Source organism: Microdochium trichocladiopsis, assembly GCF_020744255.1.
Source record: "Microdochium trichocladiopsis strain MPI-CAGE-CH-0230 chromosome Unknown B0I36scaffold_6, whole genome shotgun sequence".
Classification (NCBI taxonomy): Eukaryota; Fungi; Ascomycota; class Sordariomycetes; order Xylariales; family Microdochiaceae; genus Microdochium; species Microdochium trichocladiopsis.
Genome location: NW_025763549.1, coordinates 674,402 through 697,067, shown reverse-complemented (window position 1 = coordinate 697,067; position 22,666 = coordinate 674,402). Strand labels below are relative to the sequence as shown.

General features: G+C 58.3%; 9 protein-coding genes across 9 annotated transcripts; 7 read left to right on the top strand and 2 right to left on the bottom strand.

The window, feature by feature from the left end:
* Positions 1 to 606: 606 nt before the first annotated feature.
* Positions 607 to 1,199, top strand: B0I36DRAFT_363602 (uncharacterized protein; the record flags this gene model as incomplete). The annotated part of the gene is made up of 3 exons (XM_046158830.1): positions 607 to 705; positions 824 to 939; positions 1,091 to 1,199. 3 exons carry the CDS (start codon positions 607 to 609, stop codon positions 1,197 to 1,199), a joined length of 324 nt encoding a protein of 107 aa, XP_046011286.1.
* Positions 1,200 to 2,814: 1,615 nt separating this feature from the next.
* B0I36DRAFT_431906 (uncharacterized protein) lies at positions 2,815 to 4,095 on the top strand. The gene is made up of 2 exons (XM_046162603.1): positions 2,815 to 3,371; positions 3,440 to 4,095. Exons 1-2 carry the CDS (start codon positions 3,098 to 3,100, stop codon positions 3,643 to 3,645), a joined length of 480 nt encoding a protein of 159 aa, XP_046011285.1. The 5' UTR covers positions 2,815 to 3,097; the 3' UTR covers positions 3,646 to 4,095.
* A 766-nt stretch (positions 4,096 to 4,861) lies between these two features.
* B0I36DRAFT_431905 (uncharacterized protein) lies at positions 4,862 to 6,971 on the top strand. The gene has a single exon (XM_046162602.1). It carries the CDS (start codon positions 4,941 to 4,943, stop codon positions 6,471 to 6,473), a length of 1,533 nt encoding a protein of 510 aa, XP_046011284.1. The 5' UTR covers positions 4,862 to 4,940; the 3' UTR covers positions 6,474 to 6,971.
* A 608-nt stretch (positions 6,972 to 7,579) lies between these two features.
* B0I36DRAFT_363599 (uncharacterized protein) lies at positions 7,580 to 9,967 on the top strand (the record flags this gene model as incomplete). The annotated part of the gene is made up of 1 exon (XM_046158829.1): positions 7,580 to 9,967. The coding sequence occupies one exon, from the start codon at positions 7,580 to 7,582 to the stop codon at positions 9,965 to 9,967; it is 2,388 nt and encodes a 795-aa protein (XP_046011283.1).
* A 148-nt stretch (positions 9,968 to 10,115) lies between these two features.
* B0I36DRAFT_349951 (glycosyl hydrolase) lies at positions 10,116 to 12,251 on the bottom strand (the record flags this gene model as incomplete). The annotated part of the gene is made up of 2 exons (XM_046156849.1): positions 10,116 to 11,956; positions 12,029 to 12,251. The coding sequence occupies 2 exons, from the start codon at positions 12,249 to 12,251 to the stop codon at positions 10,116 to 10,118; spliced, it is 2,064 nt and encodes a 687-aa protein (XP_046011282.1).
* Positions 12,252 to 14,133: 1,882 nt separating this feature from the next.
* On the top strand, positions 14,134 to 15,837 carry B0I36DRAFT_244336 (general substrate transporter; the record flags this gene model as incomplete). Its single annotated transcript, XM_046150048.1, has 2 exons — positions 14,134 to 14,393; positions 14,457 to 15,837. 2 exons carry the CDS (start codon positions 14,134 to 14,136, stop codon positions 15,835 to 15,837), a joined length of 1,641 nt encoding a protein of 546 aa, XP_046011281.1.
* A 1,019-nt stretch (positions 15,838 to 16,856) lies between these two features.
* Positions 16,857 to 17,938, top strand: B0I36DRAFT_422807 (Endoribonuclease L-PSP/chorismate mutase-like protein; the record flags this gene model as incomplete). Its single annotated transcript, XM_046162223.1, has 3 exons — positions 16,857 to 17,406; positions 17,598 to 17,803; positions 17,837 to 17,938. The coding sequence occupies exons 1-3, from the start codon at positions 17,286 to 17,288 to the stop codon at positions 17,936 to 17,938; spliced, it is 429 nt and encodes a 142-aa protein (XP_046011280.1). The 5' UTR covers positions 16,857 to 17,285.
* A 981-nt stretch (positions 17,939 to 18,919) lies between these two features.
* B0I36DRAFT_349948 (uncharacterized protein) lies at positions 18,920 to 19,354 on the bottom strand (the record flags this gene model as incomplete). The annotated part of the gene is made up of 1 exon (XM_046156848.1): positions 18,920 to 19,354. The coding sequence occupies one exon, from the start codon at positions 19,352 to 19,354 to the stop codon at positions 18,920 to 18,922; it is 435 nt and encodes a 144-aa protein (XP_046011279.1).
* Positions 19,355 to 20,158: 804 nt separating this feature from the next.
* B0I36DRAFT_374657 (uncharacterized protein) lies at positions 20,159 to 21,601 on the top strand (the record flags this gene model as incomplete). The annotated part of the gene is made up of 2 exons (XM_046160299.1): positions 20,159 to 20,262; positions 20,356 to 21,601. 2 exons carry the CDS (start codon positions 20,159 to 20,161, stop codon positions 21,599 to 21,601), a joined length of 1,350 nt encoding a protein of 449 aa, XP_046011278.1.
* Positions 21,602 to 22,666: the final 1,065 nt, after the last annotated feature.

The following is a 22,666-nucleotide window of genomic DNA, read 5'->3' as shown; positions in this document are numbered from 1 at the left end:
CTTTTGCGACTTGAAGGTGACCAGAGAGTCTTATTGTCGGTTCGTCCGGTCCCCATTCTGGGGTTTGGAAGCGCCGCTTGGTCCCCCCCAATAATGCCGATCCCCTTAAGTCCACCACAGGTTTAGTCAGGTCCAGAGGTGGGGGAGATAGCTCCCTTTCTAAGGTAGTCAGCTGACAATCTGATCGTCGCCATTAGGGCCGCGCCAGAAAAGGGTGTCGGTATTCTATTCGGGAATATGCTGGGACGCACGGCCGCTTGGCGAGTCTTGGGACCCCTGAAGATCGATCTGCCCAAGTGCAGTCAGTGAGGGGTTCACCGGGGGGGGGGGGGGGGGGGGGTGGGGAGGAGGAGAGAGGGGGAGGCCAGCGAGGTATAAGACCGGCGTCAGCTCCCCAGGTCATGCTTTTTGGGAGGGTGTGTCTCTTGTGACTAGACAAGAAAGCTGCTCGTTGAAGCCAATCCTTTGAGGAGGACGTTGGCGAAACTATCACGCAAACACACGCACACACTCTCTCTCACATATTGCGCGCAACATCGCAAAAGACACAACACGTCGCAATCCAGATCTTGAACGAAAGAACCAACACCACCCATTCTCTCCACGATGCCCATTACCAGAATTGGCCTCGTCGCCGTGCCCGACGAAAGCAAGCAGGAGCTCGCGATCAAGGGGTTTGCGGACCTGGCAAGCCTGTGCAAGAAGGTCAGTATACTGTATAGGCGTGGGAATTAGACGGCGATGCTTGACACCCCCCCAGTAGAAACATACACGTCAGGAATACAAGTGCAGGACGCTGACCGGTTGTGTGTGTTTGGTACAGCCCGATGGCAGCACATACATCATTTCCTCGAAGGCCGGCAAGGCCAACGTGCTCGTATCCCAGCCGCCGTCTGCGGCGTGGACCGTCGTGACCGAGATCACTTTTGCGAGCCAGGCGTACGTTTTCTTTATCTTCTTTCTCCCCTCCCTGCTCTCTGGCCGAAATCCATATTCCCACCTGTTCACGTCGATTCAAAGCTGCAAGGCTCTAGTCAATCCAGATCCATCTCGAATTCTGACTCGAATACTGACGCTCGTGGGCCTACAGGGATCTCGACTATTACCAGAACGAGGACCCCGTGTACCAGGCCGTTTTGAAGCAGAATGCCGAGGAGAAGCTCGCGACTGGTATTCTGGGAATCACGACGGAGTTCTAGGGTATCAGCCGGACCGGTCTCCTGGGTTGTGGTGTTTGTACAAAGCTCCGTTGAGCTTCCACATTAGTGTGATGAATCAGGAATATCATTATCAGGAGTATACAAGCAAGCCTCTGCTGCGAGGTTCTGGGTGTGGCTGCCGTATTTGGTACTACTTGTGAAGTCAATCATGTCAATGTTGGTTTGGATCGCCAGTCTTTTTAGAATGGCCATTGGGGCAAAAGGCACAAGGTGAGTAGTCGTTGCTGTTGCGCTCTGAGAGTTACACGGTATAGTTATCGTTTTCCCGGGCAAAATGATCAAAAGTAATTTGACATGGCTAAAGTCTGAGGATCGATTTACTATAGTAGGACAAGGTTGAACTAGCTACAAATGTGAGAGTGAACCGACCAAAATCTGCTGGCCAGGTTACTTAATATCAGGGATTTCACTGACTTGCTCAACGAGTAGCTTGTGACCGTTTGTTGGAACAGTGAAGAACTCCCGTCGCGCAATATGCAAGCTTACACTACTTGCCAGGACGTGATTCGCAGGTTTGCCGGCAGAGATGACGCGATGGAGCCCATGTTATCAAGGGAAGAACGCACAGCCCCTCCATTCGCCAATCATGGGCACGTACGGGAACAGAGAGTCCTGTGTGTCTCGCAGACAAGTACGTATCTCGTACCCTGGGACCGTTTGTCCCCGCTGGCAGATGAAACACTGTGAACCAGTCTCTTCCATTGGTCAATGGTTGACTCCACGTGGAGTCTGCAACTTGCCCTCTTCGCTGACGACATGACGCGCAATCCCCACGGTGTATCGCCCATGCCTTTGTTGCGCTTCAGTACAAGGCGCTTCAGTACAAGGCGCTTCAGTACAAGGACCTCGGGAATCCAGCATCGGAACAAGGCAGTGCACGAATCATTGTCCTCACATCGTGTACGCACACTCCCATACCTACCCTGCCCTGTGCCTGAAGCCACGGAGGAGTGATAGCATCGGTTGGCTCTCATGTTCCTGCCACAGCATGCATATCGGGAGATTGACAAATGGTTTGTTCGTCAGCTTACCGCACCTCTTTTTTTTCTTCAAACACAGCCGCGCTACGTGCCAGCCTGCCCAGGTGGCGCCCAGCATTGGCTGACACTCGAGCAGGAGCCGGAAGGACCGGGGCCGGGACGCGATGAAACGGTTCAGTGAAGAAGCTTAAAAGCTGTCGGCTGCCGATCCTACATCTGGAGCCAGGGGGGCCGCACCCCTGGCGTCTTCAGTCTTTCGCAGCCTGGAATACGGGGTGAGACAGGCAGCAGTTTAAGAGCAGCGCCCCCCCAATGGACCAGAAGAAGAGGATTTCGTGGGAAGCAAGCAGGAAACACACCAGCAGGCAGGGCCCTGGCCGCGGCGAGGAATAGCCGTATGATGACCATTAGCCATCAGCCGCCGTCATCAGTGCAGCGGGTAGAGGTGCTGGAAGCGCTGAAATAGAATCAATACGAGGCGGCGCACCCACAAAAAGCGAGAGCGCCAAGGACCAGGCACAGCCCCCTTACGCGCGGCTCTGCAACCACCAAAGCCGGTGGCGCCTGCCATTCTCACTCTTCTTGTTTGAACCCTGGCCCCACCCACACCCGCCCTTCCGCATTCCCAAACCAGTCACAACGTCATCCGGCCCTTCCAAATCCTACAGTCGTCTCTCTCAGTGTTCGACGCCGATACCAGGCTCGCCTTTTGTGTTTCCTTCTTGCCATAATTTACATCAACACCCGCACAGCGCCTCGTTCCTGCCGTCATACAGAATCTCAGCATTTACAATATTAGCTCACGACGCCCTCGCGCAGACATCTCCATCAGAGCCGGTCTCTCTCAGTCCTGTCGTTTCCACACCCTGCCCGCGACAATCACCACCAGACGCCAACATGCAGTTCAAGCTTGCCGCCCTGCCCCTCCTCGCCGCCCTCGCAGCGGCGCAGACGACAGCCGACAACAACACGAGCACCTCCAACGAGAGCCTAGCCGAGCTCATCTCCCAGCTGCCTCAGTGCGCGAGGGGTTGCTTCACCTCGGCGGCAGAGCGAGCCGGCTGCGCCACTACAGACTTTGAGTGCATCTGCATCGACAACCGCCCGGCCTTCATCGCCGCCATCGCTCCCTGCGTCTTCCTCTCCACCTGCCAGCCCTCTGAGACAAGTGGTAAGCCCTTCGCCATCTGTGGCCAATCCGTGTGACTTGCCTGGCTGACTTTCTGCTGCTACCTTCAGCCGCCACCAACGTCGCCACAGACTTCTGCCACAAGATCTATGCTAGCCCCAACGACACCGAGCTCGCTGCCGCGTCCAGCGCCGTCACAGCCGTGCTCGGCACGCCCGCACCCACACAGTCTTCGGATCCCAACAGTGCTGCTGCTCGTCCCGTCATCGGGCTGGGTCTCCTCGGCGCTGCGGTCATGGCTGCTGTAGCCTTCTAAGAGAAGCCTGTTTGGACCCCTGGGCCACACGACCATCTCCCTCCGGGAATACATATACACACCTGCGCACTCATATATGCGTAGATGCACACTCGCACTTTCCTTCTTCCATCGGCATTTACTGGCGACATGCCCATACTTCAGGGCCCCAGTCGGCGTTTAGTCTTTTAGAACGGTGCTGGCCAATGGCCGACTACAGCATAGGGTGGCGTTTTTCTTTGTTCTTACCCAATACCGCACCAAAGAGCATAGCGGTCGAGGTTGCCGAAGTTGCAGGGTTTTTAGAATCCCCATATCCATTTGGAGTTGCGAGACTTGTTACCAGGGTGGTTTACAAGCCATCCCCGTCGTTCTGCCCCTGACTGCCGGAGTATTGTTGCGTGTGAAAGATCACGTTATAGCATAGACGAGGTAGACCAATGCACACAGCATAGTTTGACAGGCCATGAATAACGGACCAAGGGTAGATGACTGAAAGTGACAGCAGGAACTGCGACTTTGACAGGTGGATGCATGCACCTCCTGCTTTGGAATTGGAAGATACCACTTCAGGCTCTCCCGGGCTGCTTTTGCACTTTGAAAAAAACACCGGAGTCCATCTCGAGCGAAATTCGTTCTGCTGCCAGACAAAGATCACGGGTTGTCCGCCTGAGCAAAAGGGATCTCACCATGTGCCAAGCCAAAACTGTTGAGACAGGTATCTGTGGCCGGAGCCATCATGTTGACTGCAGGCAGGACGCGGCAGAAACGGCGTGGCTCAAGACTACTGCGCGGAGCCACGCGGGAGTGGGCCGGCTGGAGAAGAAAGTGGCCCCACTGCTGGAGGAAAAAAGCGTGGCCCGCAGGACGGTAAAGTACTTGCAGCAACCTTCGGGTCCCAGAACACGAGGGACGCACATGTAAGAGCTCGTTGCCAGTCCGGCTCACACGGGAACTCTCACAGACACATATCGCAGAGCTACATCATGCAGCAGTCAATGGTGCGACGTGCCGCAATGGCGACGCAATGATGTGCATTCGGCGACCGAGCAGAGGTTTGGGTGCGTGCCTGTGCGTGCCTGGTGGCTGGGGGGTCTGGTGGTGCTGCAGCGTGGAAGCATAAGGCCGCTAATTCGTGCCTGCCACCCGCATTTCGAAACCCCAACAGCGCTGGCGCCGAAAAGACGGTGGCTGGCCGGGGGAGAACAAAGGAGACACCCCAAGACGCCTCCCAACCACCTGGACAATGCTCTCTTCCCATTGTTAAGAAAACCCAGGCGGCCAGAGACATTCCCTCCCCTCCTCCCTCCTCGACCATGGGCATACAATGGAAGCAACCCTTTTCCGCTCCGCCGCATTCCAGTCAGAGCACGCCTGACGTTGCCGCGCACAAGCACCCCAACACGCCGCAGTCACAACCGCCGGAGCAGGCCGCGTCCCTCTCGTCGCTGCTGCGCTCCTCGTCACGCAAAGACCCCTGCAACCGCCTGTATCGCAAGGCTGCACTGCTGCCCGACTCGAGCAGTCACAGCGCCAGCAGTGCTCTCAGCGGCACCGTCGCGCTTCAAAACAACATCAACAACAACGACATGACCTACCCGCCCTCTGCTCCCTATCGTCGCGACGCCGAGGCCAGAGCCAGCCGCAGCGCCAGCAACGTGGCCAACGGCACTAGTGGAGGCCCCGTCAAGACAATGTCTCCCCACTCGGACCGCCCCGGCGCGAGCGGCCGCTATACCGACTACAACGACATCTCGGACGACGACGACTCTCACGTCCGCTCTCCCGTCACCACCGCCTCGCACCCGTCCAACAACGCCCAGGACGGCGTCAGTCTCCAGCGCCAGGCCCAGCAGCGCATGATCAGCGGTGCCACCAACCCCCAGCAGCAGCCCGAGCACTGGGTCCCCGCGCCAGCCTCCCATTCTCTGCCCAACGGCGGCGGCCCACACCCGCCCACATCTGGCGGTGTACGAGGTCCTTCCCAGCAGGCTCCGGGACCCGGTCCCGGCCCAAACCGCGGCCGGCCCCCTTCGTACTCCGGAGGCCGCCCTGACGAGCTCGCAGTCTCTGGCCCTAACAGTGGCGGTGGTCTCCTTCCCCCATCCAACAACCACAACTCCGCTAGACCACAGCAGCGGACCGGTCCTGCTCCCAGTGCCGGCGGCCAGAGGCGGCAACACAACAGCAGAAGCCCCCCCGAGCGCCGCAGCGGCACCTCGCAACCACACTCGTCCAACCAGAACGGAGGCCCGCCGCCCACCATGCTCAACACCAACAACAGCCACATCCAGCGGCTGCCTACGCCCAGCGTTGCCGCCAGCGTCCTTCACCCCCTCGAGCAAAAGGTCACCGAGTACTCCAACCTCATGCGCGAGGCTGAGGACCAGGTCGACCGCCTCGACGACGAGATCCGCGCCCTCCAGGAACGCCGCGCGGCCGCCGAGTCGCGCTACATGGAGGCAAAGGCACGCCACGACGAGTATCGCTCGCAGCACGCCGATGTTGAGCGCGCTCTGCGTGGAGACCTGCCTCCCCTCGAGCCGATGCTGTCCCCGCTGCCACAGGGCCAGGCGGCTCCTGGCGGTGGCGCCCGGGTTGGTAGCATGACCACCCAGCAGCTGCAGCAGCAGCACAGGATGCAGCAGCGTGGTTCCTTGGGCAGTCTGCACGAACAGTACCACTACGAGCACGAGCGCTCGCCGCAGGACAACATCAACATGATGAATCGCCGGAAGCAGTCTGCTCAGTACGAGCGGCCATTGAGCTCAAGCTCGGCGGGCGGCTCGTTGCGCGACGGCAATGGCAAGAAGGGTAAAGGGAAGTTCCGCTTCAGCCTGTTCGGCTAGGTGCCGAGCGGGCAGAAGCCGGACCATGACCCTTCCAAGTATTCCTCCACGAACGAAGGGCCTCGTCCGGAGTTTCGGAATGCAGCTGCCAAGCTGGCACGCAAAGGCCGGCCGGGGTCCGTCATTTAGCACAATGTTCTTTCTTGTACACACCTTTTGTTTGGGAGGCGGCGATGGTCCTCGCATTGGTCTTTTCAGCGAATGAGAAAAAAAGAAACTGGGGGAGGTGGGAGACAAGACGGAATTTGGCTATGACACGACATGACCCACGACTACAAAGACACGACTTCACTCTCGGCGTTTTGATTTTATTGCCCGGTTCTTCTCATCATCTCTCTGGATTTCCAGGACATATCAGCCCTGCCTGTCTCTTTCTCCTCTGTCTGTGTTACTAGATGATATCTTTTGCACCTTGTTCTTGCAGCTTGCCCCAGTTAGGAACGGCTCAGGCGGGGGTGCAGCTTAATGAGTAGAAATGACAATACGCGATACACACCAAAACAACTACAACGCATTTAAAGGATGCACTGCAAGTGGATGATTGATACCCTCGCAAGGATATTGAGTAAGGTCGCCGACGTGATGTCTCAAAAAATGAAAAGCGGACCATTAGTAGCCCCTGCCCTGCCCCCAGAGTGGACGGACTGGACTGGGGGAATGCGGCGCAGGCCAGCAAGGCGGCGCCGCCCCCCCCCCCCCCCCCCCCCCCTCCCTCCCTGGTGAAACTCAATCTCAATTTCTCCGCATCGCTGTCAAGGCTGAACCAGCACCTCCTCTCCCTACCTGCCCGGGAACTTTTGGACACCACCTCTCCTGGGGCACTGCACTGCACCTTCCAGTAGCTGCTCTGTGCAGTCTCACGTGCCTCGCGTCCGCCACGCCAGCAAAAAGATATGGAGCGTCGCAGTCTGTCTGAGCCACACAACACAGCAACAGCAACAGCAGCAACAGCAGCAACAGCGGCAGCAGCAGCAGCGACCAACATGGTGTCCCATGGCCAGCAGTGCACCATGTCGAACAACCATCATTGAGAAAGAAGCGAGCGTGAACCACTACAGTACCACGGCACACATCCGCGCACACTCTGTTATCATTATTACTACATCATGACGAGCATCAATCCGGCCACCAGCAACGGCACCGGCACCGGCAGCGGGCACCATACCAAGGGCCCCGGCCTGTCATGCGACAACTGCCGCCTGCGCAAGGTGCGCTGCAGCCGCGAGCAGCCGTGCGGCCAGTGTGCCCACCTCGACCTGCGCTGCCTCTACACCCAGGCGCCCCGGAAGCGCGCGAACCCCGTCCGCGGCCGGCTCATTGCGCAGGCTCGGGGGCACAGTAGTGGTGGTGCCTTCCAGCATCAGCAGCAGCAGCAGAAGCAGCAGGAGCTGGCCGCCGCCGCCGCCGCCACCGGGGCCGGGAATGGCCAGGGGCCTGGTAACGGGATCGGCACAGGCTTCGGAGCCATCTCCGGAGCCGGCAGTCACCAGAGCCCGGCGGCCAGCGGAGGGAGTAACGGCAGCAGCAGTCACTACCAGCATCACTATGGAGGAGGCATCGCTGACGACCACGACGCCGGCGACGCGGCGCACTGGAGCCCCCGGACGAACCACAGCGGCGCCGGCCACGACTTCCAGCCAGACTTCTTCCTCAACCTGCTCGACGACTTTGAGCAGGTCGTCTTCCCCTTCAGCCCCATCATCACCTCGGGCGAGATCACAGACATCATCCGCACAAACATGAGCCACGGCCTCGAGGACGAGGCCCTCATCTACGCCTATGCCGCCGTCACCACGTACCTCAGCAACACGCACGCCGAGTCCCACCACTACCCCCACGAGAAGAAGGACCATCTCAACACGCTGCTCCAGCTCGGCCTCCGGGCCTACCGGCAGATCGACCTCGGCGACCCGCGCGCCCTCAAGGACACCATCTACAGCAGCACCCTGTCCTCCACGCTGAAGCGCATCATCACGTGCATCTTCATAGAGATCTCCATGATGGCCTTCAAGAGCTACGACCGCAGCTTCTCGCTGCTGCGGGAACAGGTCTGCATGATCCAGATGATCGAGACGAACCGCCGCCTGCAGCCGCGGGACGTGTTCCCCGCCGTGTACAGCTCGGCCCGGTACCAGCGGATATACTGGGAGGTCTTTATCCACGAGCGCTTCCTCAGCATCAACGTCGGCTACCCGAGCATCCTCCCGCCGCTCGTCATCGGCCTCCCCGCGCCGGACCCGGCCATCCCCGTGTACATTGACGTCAGCTTCAGGCGGCTGATCCATCTGTTTCTGATCCTGGACGAGGACTTCCTTGCTCACTGGCAGGAGATGCAGCAGCAGCAGAACGGGACCAGTCATCATCATGACGGTTCGGCACTGGGGGGAAGCAAGAGCCCGCCCATGCTCACGCCTCAGTGGATCGAGGCCAAACAACTCCAGCTCGACGAAGACGAGCACCAGGCCGCGCAGGCCGAGGCAGAGCTCTCACAGCGGATGCTCTCTTCATCCTCTCCAATGATAACCGCATCGTCCTTGTCCCCATCCTCATCATCACCAGCAGCAGCAGCAGCAGCAGCAGCAGCCATGGCCCATCCTCACCAACACCAACACCATCAATACCACCACCACCACCACCACCAGCACAGCAACAGTAACAACAGCAATATCAACAACATCCACCACCCAAACACCTCGTCGTCATCATCAGCGCACTCCCGCGACGAAGCCATCCGCGCCCTGCAGCACATCGACCAGTACGTGACCCGCCTCTGGCTGCGCACTTTGCTCTGGCAGCTCGCCCTCTCCCGGGGCCTGCTGTCCTCGGACCCTTCGCCGCACAGCCACGAAGGGCTGTCGCTGCACTTCCCCGCGCGCAGGCTGTCGCTGCAGCTCCGCAGCCTGGTCAACCGGCTCGACTCGTTCGCGGCCATCAACACCCAGGGCACGGGCGTGCTGCAGAAGCTGTTCGAGGTCACGAGCACCATTGCGGACGTCATGGCGCTGCCTAGTCCCGCCACCGGCGATCCGTCGTCGGGGACGTTGGGAGCGTCGGTGGGGCCGAATCACAGCGGAACTGGAAATGGAAGGATGGATGTAGACTTGATGATGATGACGACGACGACGCGGCCAGCGGCAGCGGCGGGGGCAGGATCGCCGATACCCGGCGGCGGGCACACGCCTGATAATAATGGTGGCGAAGGTGGACCAGAGAACTACCGCAATCTCAGTACCAGGCAGGGACAGGGACAGGGACAGGAGGGCGAAAGGGCAGCAGCAGGCGCCGAAGAAGACGAGCGAGCCACACGCATGCGGGACTTTGTCACGCTCGTCAGGTTCCTGCTGCGCTTCGACCGCGTGCGCGCCGAGCAGAGGGAGTATCTTGAAGAGAAGCTGCGCAGCCTCGACGAGCTGTACCGCAGCGAGGCCGAGGCGTCTTATTCACGGCAACAACAGCAGCAGCAGCTACGACACTACGAAGGGCGGGGGTTTTAGTTGATTCGTCGGCCCGGCGCTTGACAGGCAGGTGCCATTGTGTAGTAATTCTAGTCTATACTAATTGTATGCTGAATTCATCGCTGGCGCGGTGTGGCCATCTATGCTCTCTGTTACCTGCCTGCCGATGCCAGTCCCCGAGCAATATCTATAACGCTGACCGGCCCCCGGGCAGCGATGTCGCTTCCAAAGCTGTATCATGGATGCCCCGTGCCTCGCCTAGCCCGTCCCACACTTGCACTGATTCGAATAAATTGTTGTGCTCCTCGGATGACGATGACGATGTCGAGCTGTTTGGCTCGACAAACGTGCTGATCCCGTCGCACCCTTTGTCCGAGTAAACCATGGTGCTCAGCGCGAAGCGGTCGTTGGCGAAGACCTCAAGCACGTCGCCATCACTGAAGAGGCGCAGGCGGAGAGCTTCGACTGCCTCTTGTCCGTCGTGGGGCTTAGCCCTACTGGTGCTAGCGTTGGTGCTGCTGGTCGGATCAGACGTGATGAAGAGTGCGAATGGGCCGCTCGCATCGGTCTTGCAAATATCTTTGTGTGTGTTGGACAGGCTGCGGTCAACGTATATCCTGCCTTCTGCAGGTGAAAAGTACACTGTGCAGCGCTTTGCGAGGTCTTTGCAGTGGCGGATATGGAAGCCGACTCGTCTCGGTTGCTGGTTGGATGAGCGCGGAACACGGATTGTGGCTTCGAGTTCCCAGCTTGTTGAACTTGGCGTGAGGAGTTGGGTATTTGGCTGGGCTCTTGTGGAAGTGGGAGATGATGGCCACTTGTTATTTGGTGATTGGGATGAGCGGAATGCTCGCAGACTTGGAAGCGGCCGGATGCCGAGTGTCTCGACAGTTCGGCTTGATCTCATTCCGGTGATAGGTGTGGCGGCAATGGAAGTTACATCCTCCAGCCGGCTCGCGCCAACTACGCCAACCACGTTGTCCAATGTCTGGAGGAACAGCTCGCGAGGCAACGACAAGTACCCCGTCCACCCTTTGGCATCGCGTCGGGCAAGCGTCAAGTCCTCCTCTTTCAACCAGCCCCATACAACGCGTTGGTTGGTGACGGGATGCTTGTACGAGCTGGCTGCGTAGAAGCAGCCGTGGTCAAGATACCCGCTGTAATCGTGCTTCATGCTTGCGGTAGGTGTCGTGGACAATGCACCCCCTTTGTTGGCACGCAAACAGCCGGCCATCCAGAGGGACCACTGGCCGTAGGGGCTATCGTCAGTCTCCTTTGCGCCGGGCTTCAGGCCGCCCTCGGCACCAGTGATCATGAATTCCTTTGTGATATTGGGGTGCGTTGGCGACTCGAGGGTCATGAAGTTGACACACTCCCAATTGACACCGAAGTTGCCGCTCCATGTGGTCAAGAGCCTCTCGAAGTCTGCTGGTGCTGCCGAGAAGCGCAGAGGCATATCAGCCACCAGCGGTCCCAGGTACGTCCACTCGGTGAGGTTGTCAGCTGGGACAGCGTACAAGAAAGCTGTGGGATTCTTGCCGCGTATCCCACCAGAGATGGCCCCGTAGAGCGTCTTCGTCTTTGACGACTCTACGCCACGAGCCTTGTCCATGGCCGGCCACTCTGCCAAGAAGGGGTCTCGGAACCCAGTGACGGCCAAGCTCTCTGGCTCGCCCTTGATGATGGGGTTGCCGGGGTATTTGGTCCATGTCCGACCGCCATCAGTCGATGTGGCCATGGACAGGCCCTCGCTGTTGCGAGTGTGCTCCAAGGTCCAGTGGAGGGGCAAGTGGCAGACTGATGTGTAGAAGACTGTGAGCTGGCCTTGCTCGCCACGGGGACCTGTGGGATGGAGGCAGCCTGTGAAAATGCCGTCCTTGTCGTAGGGCTGGTCCCGGTCTATTATGGGGGCGATGGGCTTGGACTGTGGTTGAGAAGGGCTGCCTGCGCCCTGTGACCAATAAACACCATCACGGCTGGTAAACTGGCCCCAGGTGATGTCGCCCCAGTCGCAGGAATTTGGGTTCCCTGGTGGTTTTACGCATTGTCAGCAGAGTTGGAGAGATATGCCGCGGGGAGTTGGCAGGCGGGAAGACTGACATTGGTAGTAGAGGTGATAGGTGCCGGTGGCGGCGTCGAAGGCGGGGGCGCAGGGGTCGTTGATCCAGCCACGGGGAGGCTTGAGGTGATATCTGGGGAGAGGATGTGGTGGTGATGAAGCGACGAGCTCTCTTGAGTGTTGCTGTGGCCTTGTCTTGTGCTGGGGGGTTGTATGGAGCGAGGTTGCCGGGACGGGCGTTGCGAGGGTGACGATGGTGGACATTGTTGGCGGAGGTTGATGAGTGCCTCAAAGAGCTCTCTGGGGGATGTCCCAGAGCGGGCGCGAGATGCTTAAGAAAGAAGTGCCCAGCGGGGAAAAGATAAGAGAGCCGTCGGAAGGCAGAGGGTGGCAGGTGGAAGGTGCCGCCGTGCATGTGAGGCCTGTGCCAGTGCAACCACGCGGAGGATGCAGCGCCGATCAAGAGGCACGCCGGGTTGGAAGGTGCAACCACGGGAGACGGCCTCGATGCGCGCCTGCCTTTCCCGTCGGCACTGCTCTGCTACGCTACGCTATCACGCCACACTGCTTGAGTTGAGCACTTTTGAGCTTGGCAGGTTGCGCCAATGCACCACCCTCCAACTAATTAACTCGAGACGCCCGCCTGGCCGCCCGAGACTTGCTTGTCGTTGTCGCTCCGACGGCAGAATCGGTCAGTTCGATCACAATTGTCGGTCCGACACGCTTCTCCCCGCCTGGATCCATCACAGCATGCCGCCTCCCTCGCGCCGCTAATGCAGCTGGCCCATCTCATCCCATCCCAACCGCTTCCCCATGGGCGTCCTTCTTTCCTTCCCAGCTCCCCACACAGCTCGTTCTAGATGTCTGACATCGCGAGCTATCTTCCTGGCCAACCCTTTCCCATCCTGTCCTTCCCCAGACCACCCAGACTTGAGAGACCTTCACCTCGCTTCATCCCCCGCACGTCTCCACAATGCGGCTCAAGACTTGGAATTGTGCATAAACAAGCTCCACCAGTCCAGCCCCTTGGGTTGTCGGTCCGAGACGTGAGCTCTTCACAATGCCTCGTGGCCGCCATGCAAATGCTTGGAAACTTGTTCGGCAGCAGCAGTGGGTTCTCTTGCTACTGGTAGAGCCATTTCAATACACTAGGCCATTATCTGATCCCACCTCGTGACTTGCGCGCCATTGTCGTTCCACTTCATGGACGCAATTTGAGATGAGCCAGACGCGCTCTGACTTGGATCCTGGCCTTCTTCAGTCGCGGGATCAGCAGTCGTTGCGACTGACAGCTACTGTGCTCAAATCCAGACCTGACTATAGACCACTACAGTATACGATTGCTTCCTTGTGCGTGCCCGAAACACGTCGTTGGCGACTCTGCGATCGCGACTTGCAGCTTCTATTGCCATGTCAGTGCCTCCGGCAATACTCGCGGGCATTGCAATCTTCGATCGCGTCTTCATCATTTCCCGGGCTGGCGCCGCACAGAGCCGCGCAAAAGTCACAGCCCTGGACCGGGCCCCTGATGGTTGCACCCATCTCCCACGAGGCTAGACTATGAAATGTTGTCGGTCCGACAGTGCTACGCGGCAATTCCCTCGCGTAAATGCAGCCAAGACTCTGGCACCCCTTGCTCCCTGCTTCCTCCTCGATTCACCCACAGTCTCGATCTGATCTTCCCCATCCGTTTCCCCCTCTGGCTTTCACCTCCCCAAGATGCAGCCCTTATCCTCTGGGGTAATGACCTAATCACTTGCTGCGCGTTTCCGAGGCGTCTTTAGCTCAGTCCTCTCCGGTCTGTCCTCCCCGCACGATTTTCCCCAGACTCTGCTTGTCGGTCCGATAGCACGCACACGCGACCTGCACCCCGGCTCCCCAGACAGGTTTGCCATTCCACACGGCTGGGTTCTCCTTACCCCAGGCCTGCGGTTACTGCCACCACTTGTCCACCACCGCGTGATGTCTTGACACAACTGTCAGCTACCTCGACTCAAGATACGAGGCTCTGATCTATAAAGGCATCCTCCTCCGCCCTCAAGGTTGATCCCAGAAACACCCTCTCATCACGGGCTCAGCTTTCCCCAGTGCCTTCCCCACATCCTTCATATACTCTGCTGGGTTTCCTTCTAGACAATCTTTCAAGATGTCGAACACTCCCGACAGCAAGGAGATTCCATCTCTTGCCAGTGACCTCAAGGCCGAAAGCTACCATGTCAGCGGCAAGGATGTCAGCACTCAGCATATCGAGGCCAGAAACGCCACGGACCGTGAGCACGGCCTGACTGTACGGAACGCGCTCCGCCTCTATCCCAAGGCCATCGTCTACTCGCTGGTGTTCTCGACCGCCATCATCATGGAGGGTTACGACATAACCCTTCTGCCTTCCTTCTTTGGTTACACTGCGTAGGTTCCCCAGCCTTTGCAACATACCAAGGCAACTTGCTAACAATGGCCCCGAAAATCTAGCTTCCAGGAGAAGTTTGGCGACCAGCCCGGTCCTAACGGTGTTGGCCGTGTCATTTCGGCTGACTGGCAAACCAAGATCCAGAACGCCGGCCTGGCAGGTCAGATCCTTGGTCTCATCATCAATGGCTGGGTTTCCGATATCTTCGGCTACCGCAAGACTATGCTGGCTGCCCAGTTCTGGATGGTCGGTGGTCTCTTCATCCCCTTCTTCGCCAACAACCTCGAGACGCTCCTTGCCGGTAACATTGTCCTCGGTATGCCCTGGGGTATCTTCCAGACCCTCAGTGTCACCTACGCCTCCGACATGGCCCCCGTCGTCCTCCGTCCTTACTTGACTACCTACATCAATCTTTGCTGGGTCATCGGTCAGATCCTTGCGAGCGGTATCCTCAAGGGTCTTCTCAACATCCCCAACGAGTGGTCGTACAAGATCCCCTTTGCCCTGCAGTGGGTGTGGCCCCCGTTGCTCATCGTCGGCACCTTCCTGGCCCCCGAGTCTCCTTGGTGGCTCGTCCGCAAGGACCGGCTCGAGGACGCGCGCAAGGCCCTGATCAAGATGACTAGCCGCGACTCGGGCGTCGACTTCAACCCTGACGAGCAGCTCGCTCTGATCCAGGCTACCGACCGCCTCGAGAGGGCTCAGTCCGAGGGCACCAACTACTGGCACTGCTTCCAGGGCACCAACTTGCGCCGCACCGAGATTGCCTGTGTCTCCTACGTCGCCCAGGCCCTGTGCGGCACCGCACTCATGGGCTACTCTGTGCAGTTCTACCAGCGCGCGGGTCTCTCCACCGAGGATGCCTTCAGCTTCACCATCGGCCAGTTCTGTATGGGCTTCGTCGGCACCGTCGCCTCGTGGTTCCTCATGGGCCGCTGGGGCCGCCGCCCGATCTACCTCGCCGGTGTGGCTGGCCTGCTCATCTGCCTCGTCATCGTCGGCGGCCTGGGCTTTGCGGACCAGAGCCAGAAGGGCCCGGCCTTCGCCACGGGCACCCTCTTGCTCGTCTACACGCTCATCTACGACCTGACCATCGGCCCGCTGTGCTACTCGATCGTCGCCGAGATCCCCTCGACGCGGCACAAGATCAAGACGGTCGTCATGGCCCGCGGCCTCAGCAACTGCATGGGCTTTGTCAACAACGTCCTCATGCCCAATATGCTCGGCGTCAACGCCTGGAACTGGGGCGCCAAGACGGGCCTCTTCTGGGCCGGGCTCTGCCTGCTCATCCTCGTCTGGGCCTACTTCCGCCTCCCCGAGCCCATGGGCCGCACCTACGGCGAGCTCGACATCCTCTTTGAGAAGCGCGTCTCTGCGCGCAAGTTTGCCAGCACCCACGTCGACCAGTTTGCCGAGTCTGAGGACGAGAAGATCCACCAGTAGGAGCTGTTTGTTTCGTGAGCTGTGAGCATACGTAAGGGAGCAGTATGCTGTTGGGGGGTTTTCGGTGTTCAAATTCTGTATTTTTAACTGCAAACTTTGTGTGTGTATAAAGGAAAAGCGAAATCGGAACTGGGAAAGGGAGCGGGAGGGCGCAACGGCTTAATATTCTAGCGATCTCTCTTGAGCTACTCACCAAAACATGCATTCATACCAGAAGCACATTCTTATGGTTTGTTGACTACTAGAAGTGAAGTCGTGGGTGAAGCCTTTGATGCTGGGCACCATGCTGCTATCTGGTCCAAGTCTGATATTCGACGTGGGCCAATAGAAGTCATCGTGGGTGTCTGGTATGAAGATGCATGTGAATCAGCGTGGAAGTATTCTTGTCGCGGATGTGTTGCGTGGGAAGAGTCTGATTCGAAAGCAGGAAAAGTCCACTCTACACAACATCCGAAGGGACTACTACTACACTGACGAGTTCGAAAGGTGATATGATCAAGTTTCAACGGAGGATACGTGCACACACACACCAAACAGCCCCTGATATATGGCTTTGTCTAAGAGTCTATCGAGGATGGTGGCAACATGCACGCTAGCTCCTCCTTGAAGTGTTCACCGTCCTTCGAACTTCGTATGGGACTGCGCAACAGGTTCCTGGAGTTTCAAGTTGACGCACGCCCCTCCCCATGGTGCAAAGGGTCCAATGGGGTTTCTCGCACTCGCACTTTCCACGCGTTGAAAGACGAGAAGGGCCTACCCCCAATCCATTGTTTAAGCGTGGAAGCGCGGCAAACGGAAGATGTAGACTGCCCGGGCCGCCTCCGCCAAGGACCCCCGGACCCCACCGCGCGGGCCCCGACGGGGTGAGTTGTCCCGGCTCTGGAGGTGGAGGTTTGTCAGCACGGGGGGACCCAACCTTACGAGCGGAGGCTGGTTTTTCTTGGCGCGGCGGCGGCGGCGGCGGCAACGGTGGACAAGGGTACATGTGGAGGAGCGTAAGGCTGGCCTACCGGGGGAGTTGGGATGCCACTGCGCGCGGATTGGTTGACAAACGATCGGAGGATTCCGTGGTCTTCTCTTTGTCCCTTCTTGGTATATGCGCGCGCGCTGGGCCTCTTTGTCTGTTTGAAGGGGGGTTTCGTGTAGCACACAGCCTGATGTGAATTGATATGGGGCGATTCTGTCAGACTCACGGGCTTGGCGACTTGGCAACTATCTCGCAGATGCGAAGATAAATATTGTCCTGCCTTCACGGTTCTTTTCGGATTTGTCCTGGTTCTCTATGCTGTCATCGAGACACGACTAACAACCTTCAAGAATCGTTTGGAAGCCATCCTCATCTCCATTCTTCCTGCTTCAATTTTTCCTTGGCGAAGGATTTCACACTTTTTCCTTTTCTTATTTTTTTTTTCCGTTTTCGGATTCGATTTCTCGAGGTGCTTGCCAAAATGTCATCCACGAAAACTCCCACCTTCTCGACCTATGGGGGATATGGGCAGCAACTCCTTCAGCAGATGGGCTACAACCAAGCCGTGCGGATCGGAGATCGCATAGAGACGGCCGGGCAAGGTCAGCATAGCCCTTCCAGCACATAAGCCCCTCACCATTGACAACCCCCCTGTCCCTTTGCCTTGCGTTCAAACTGCTGCTCGGCCTTGAAAACGGACGCACCCTCGGAATCATTAAGCTCGATGATACCCAAGACAAGGACGGGAAGGGGTAAAACAGCTGACAAAAAGTTACTTGTAAAACAAAAACAGGTGGTTGGAATCCAGAGACAGGCGAGATCCCCGCCTCGCTCGACGAGGAGATTGACCAGGCGTTCAGCAACGTCGACCTCGCGCTCCGCAGCGCCGGCGGGAAGGGCTGGTCCCAGGTCTACCGGATCAGGCTGTACGCGCTCGAGCCCGAGGGTTTCACCGAGGAGGGCCTGCACCGGATGGTGCAGAACATGGACAAGTGGTGTGTTGGCGGCGGCGGCGGCGACGCGGCGGACAAGGGGAAGAGGCCGATCCTGACGGGCGTCGGGGTCAGTAAGCTGGGCCAGCCCGGGATGAGGTTCGAGATTGAGGTGGCCGCTTATGCTCCGGAGGAGGAGTGAAGGCATCCGGGCGATGGGGGTGTCGGGTAGGACCCAGAAACTCAGGAATAGAGCTGGGAAGAAGGGACGCCATTAGGTTCGCATGTGAGAAAGGTCACAAGGGTGGGTGAAAGTGGAATCAGAAAATAGTAGCGAACGAGCCTCCTGTGAAGCTCAAGTCTCGTGTCCGATGGAATCCCATCATGTCCAAGTAGTTTTGCTCGAGGATTGGTCGCTGGTCATCCTTGAGGACGACATTGTGCGTTCCACGGTCAGCAGCGTGCCACGTCCACCTCCAAATTGAGTCCTGACTTCGCTGGGCGCTATAACTCCATAGACTTTCCACATCGGTATCTTTCGTCTTCCATCATTGCCTTGGTACAAATTTTGGTGCTACAAGTATAATTCGCTCAAATGGGACTGCAGGATGAGGCACAGACAGAGCTGTAAAATCATGACTATACAAGACTATACAGAAGGATATGGAAGGACGCGAAAATGTGAGAATAGATTGCTCAGCAAAGCCTATAGTCTGCTGTTTCCAATTTATGCTAATGGCACTAGTGGCTGGTCGTGCTTGCGCATGGAGCACATGTCCTACTACATAGAAATATACTTCCACTCTATACCCTACACTACCCGGCCGGCCGCTGACAGGCGGTGGTGTTGCTACTGTCGGTGATGGCGGCAATGATTTTGGGATCAGCTTGTGAATGTGAACAAAGTCATAGTGAGCTCCCGCAAACAGTCTGCAGTGGATGGCACTCCTCCCAATCTTAAAACTTCGAGATCGAAGGAGGGAGTCACAGTTCATGTAAGCCTCGCCATGCTTCAATTGTTCATTGCCTCCCATTTTGGTTGCCTTGAAACCCCGCTGTTCAAACGCAGGGGGGCGGCCCGAAGGAAGACACAGCGCGTCGATATACAGGACTCCTCTCGAGCAGTCTGTGCTGGTTTGTGACTGAAAACGACGCGCCTCTGTCAGATCAAGCGCTGCCGCGATTATCGATACGCCTCTTCCCAGTCAAAGGGTGGCACGGCTTCCAGCTCACAGCCCAGCACCTCCCTCGTGGCCAGCACAACGTGCATCTTGGCCATTCTTTCGCTGACGTCCAGGTCCCGCCCAAACGTGCGGTCCCAGGTAATGGCCTCTATCCTGGCACTGTCTCCGTCAGCGCCGGATCTGACGAGGTGCAGCTGGAAATACTCGATCCGCGTCCAGAAGCGGAGGACGTGCACGACGAGCCGCTCGACGGGGTCAGCCTCGCCACTGGGCAGGACGTGGCGGCGGCGTGTCTCGTCGTCGGGACCCGCGGGGGTGAAGATCCACTGGTCGTCCATCTCGGAGGGCCAGAAACCCGCCTCGAGCTTGGCAAAGTCAGAGGCGCTGAGCGGCAGGTTCCAGGGCTTGATGGCAGATTTTGTCATGCCGTGCATCGTGCACTCTTCCGGGCATGCGGTGTTTGGAGCCAGCGACGACGTCAAAAAGGGAGGGATTGAAAGAGGCGTGCCTGGTAGCTGGTTTGCTTGTGTGTCGAACCAGACCTAGAGCGTTCGAGGGCCTGGATGGAGAAAGGAAGATGTCATCGAGAGCCCCAGCATCGCTCTGTCTGGGAGTCAGCCTGTGCCATGAGAGGCCTCAGGCAGCCAGAATGGGTCGACAGACCCCTGCGCAGGCACGATGTGGAGATCTAGCCTGGCCATCGTCACAGCAAAACCACTGCAAATCTCTTGAGGCTAGAGCATGTCGCAAGCGGACCTGACGGATGGGAAACTTACGACTTGGGGGCTGAACCATTGAGTCGAGACACGGCTGTTCCTGGCAGCGAAACGATAACCTTTGAAACATGTGCACACGGCGGGGAGGCACAGTGTCAATAAGCAGAGGGTTGAGGAACATGTTTGCGAGTACCTGCTCAGTGCTGCAGCGGCAGGGTCTCGACGGGCGGCACACTGGGGCCAGGTATCCTGGCACGGACAGGGACCAGCAGAGGCCGTGCACGCGGGGCCCCGCGTACTGGGCGTCGAGGTGTGAGTGGCCGGCCGATAAGAATCAGGAGACGCTGCGTTGCACCACTGGCCAAACGTGTGATGCTCAACACCTAGTGCCAGCATCCCCCACTCTTTGCCGCCAGCCAGCCAGCCTCTAAAACCTGGCTCGAGCCGCTCCGCTCCACCGCGGCCTCAGTCTTCCCCAGTCCCCGCTGCTGGCAACAACAACAGGACCACCGTCATGGCATCATGTCGCGCGATCTCGACCGCGACGACACGGCCGCTGCCCCTCCCCGCCATGGCCAGACCACTGCTGCCATGACGCCAAACGCCTCGGCTGCCTCAGGCAACGGGTCAGCCCCGACGCAGCCCTCCACCTCGCTCTCATCATCCACAGCCTCCTCCACAACGGCAGCCACAGAGCACAGCAACAACACGAGCACAAGTAACGGCGTCCACGCTGCCCAATCCTCGCAGCCGAGGAAGGCTGAACTCGCTGCCCTCCCGGACCCCCTCCTTCTCCAGATCTTCGAGCTCGTCGGCCTGCACTCCAAGAGCTCCCTCTCCAGCGTCTCCCGCCTCAACAGGCACTACCACGGCCTGGCAGACTCGATCCTGTACAAGAGGGTCCATTTCGACACCCCGGAGCTTCATCTCGTCTTCAGCGAGTCCCTCCAGCGCCGCCCCCGGCGCGGCTCTGCCATCTACGACATCAGTCTCTCCTACCCCTCGTCCGAGCTCGAGCGCCTCACCCAGCCCGCCGAGAATGGCGACCACTACACGCCCCCACCCCTGCGTGTCGACGGGCTCTCCCGCACCATCTCTGCCATGTCCAACCTCGAGAGCCTCAACGTCGCCGTCCCCGAGACCCTTCTCCACGGCATAGGCACGTTGTTCAATGGTCCCTTTGACCTGGCGTGCCTCAAGTCTTGCACCCTCTTCTACCAGTGCAAGGACGACCAGTACTGGGACCTCCAGGAGAACATCCACATCTTCTCCCACCCGTCACTCGAGTCGCTCATCATCCGCCGCGCCAAGCTCGACTACCGCGGCTTCGAGTCCATGGAGCGGCCTCACGAGACTGCCCTGCAGAAACTGCACTTCATCGAGTGCGACATCAACGACGACGCGCTGTCCGACATTCTCGAGTTCCCCGAGGCCCTGCGCGAGTTCGTCATGACCCAGCTCCCAGAGCCGGTGCCCGAGCTCGAGGAGTCGTCCGACGACGCGGGCGACTACATCATCGCGCTGAGCGCCCAGGCGCCTACCCTCGAGTCCATCACCATTGACGTGCCGACGCTCGGCGGGCGCAAGACGCTGCGCATGCGCGAGTTCACGGCGCTCAAGACGCTGCGGCTCGGGTGGGACTACCACTTGTTCGGCAAGACGTCGAAGCGCGCGCGGCTGCACTCGATTGGCATGCCGCCGAACCTGGTGACCCTGGAGCTGTTCAACGAGCTCGGCACGGACGAGGGCGTCACGGATCTGATGGTGTCCATGTTGCAGATCGGCACGATCCTGGCGACCAAGTGGGAGAAGTTTATCGTGGTTGCAGACGAGGACGGTAAGGTCCCGCAGGTCATTATAGATGCATGCAAGCAAGGTGGTGTCGAGCTAGAGATCATTGGGCATATAGAGGAGGACGACGAGGGTGAACAGCTGGTCGACGAGCCAGAAGAGATGTCTGATTAGACTTGCAATGAGATTGGACACGAACGGATCTAATGGTTTCTAGGAAACGACTACTTGGACGAGTGAACGTGACGGCGTTCCATTATTTTGAAATCGCGTGTAAGAAGCTATACACATATACACACGGGGTACCAGGAAGAATACACTTGGCTGATCTAGACGTATGGAGGCAGCAGAGACCATAAACATACATTTTTCATCCCAATTGGGACAGCAGGAGGCGTTTTGAAGTGAGAGTTCAAGCACATTTGTCACCACCTGCCACCTTTGTACGGGAGGTGAGAAGTGCTTATGGTGGAACCCCTGACTTGCTGACAGCTGCGGCACGAGGGTGAGATGACGTGATTCTCGGACTTTGCAAAGACGGAGGAGGACCTACCCCTTCCAGCAATGACGTCAGGGACTAGCATATCACGAAATCGAGAAGCGAAGAGCTTGCGTTACTACCAATCGAGACCTGACAAGAATCTCATAGCGGCTCACAAATACTTGTTTCAAAACGGTTGGGACACCTTGGCTGGAGCCCGCGCTGAGATCTATGCTGCACGGGGCGAGCACCAGAACCACAGCATAAAAGGCAATGCCACCGACACGAGGCGAAGCAGGACTCTGAGATTTGTACCAGACTTAGGCCCAGAATGTAGTGATCGCTCTGTTGAGCAGTGTCAACTTTTCGAACTGGATTGTTGTTGGACCCCTGGGCATTACGCTCCGATCGTCGGCTACCCCACGTCTCCACTGGTAGGGTTTAGAGTCGCATCGGGACGGCGCTGATTGTTCCCTCTCTGGGCCACCTGCAAGCAGACTGGCCCTTGGGCTCTTTGCTGCGCTGCGGATTACTAATGCGAGCGAGATCGCTTCAACGTCATTCACTCCCCGGGGCATTGTTGTCTCGTGGAAGTGCATGATTCTGAATAATCGCCCCTGTCGCTGACCACTTCGTGTTTGTTTTTGTGCGTATACCGGCCGAACTTTTATCCTGCCAATATATAATCGCGACACGACCCTGTGCTCCGCTACAGAGGCCAAGTCGGGACGATCAGACTGGCGTAAAGTAGTGTAGCT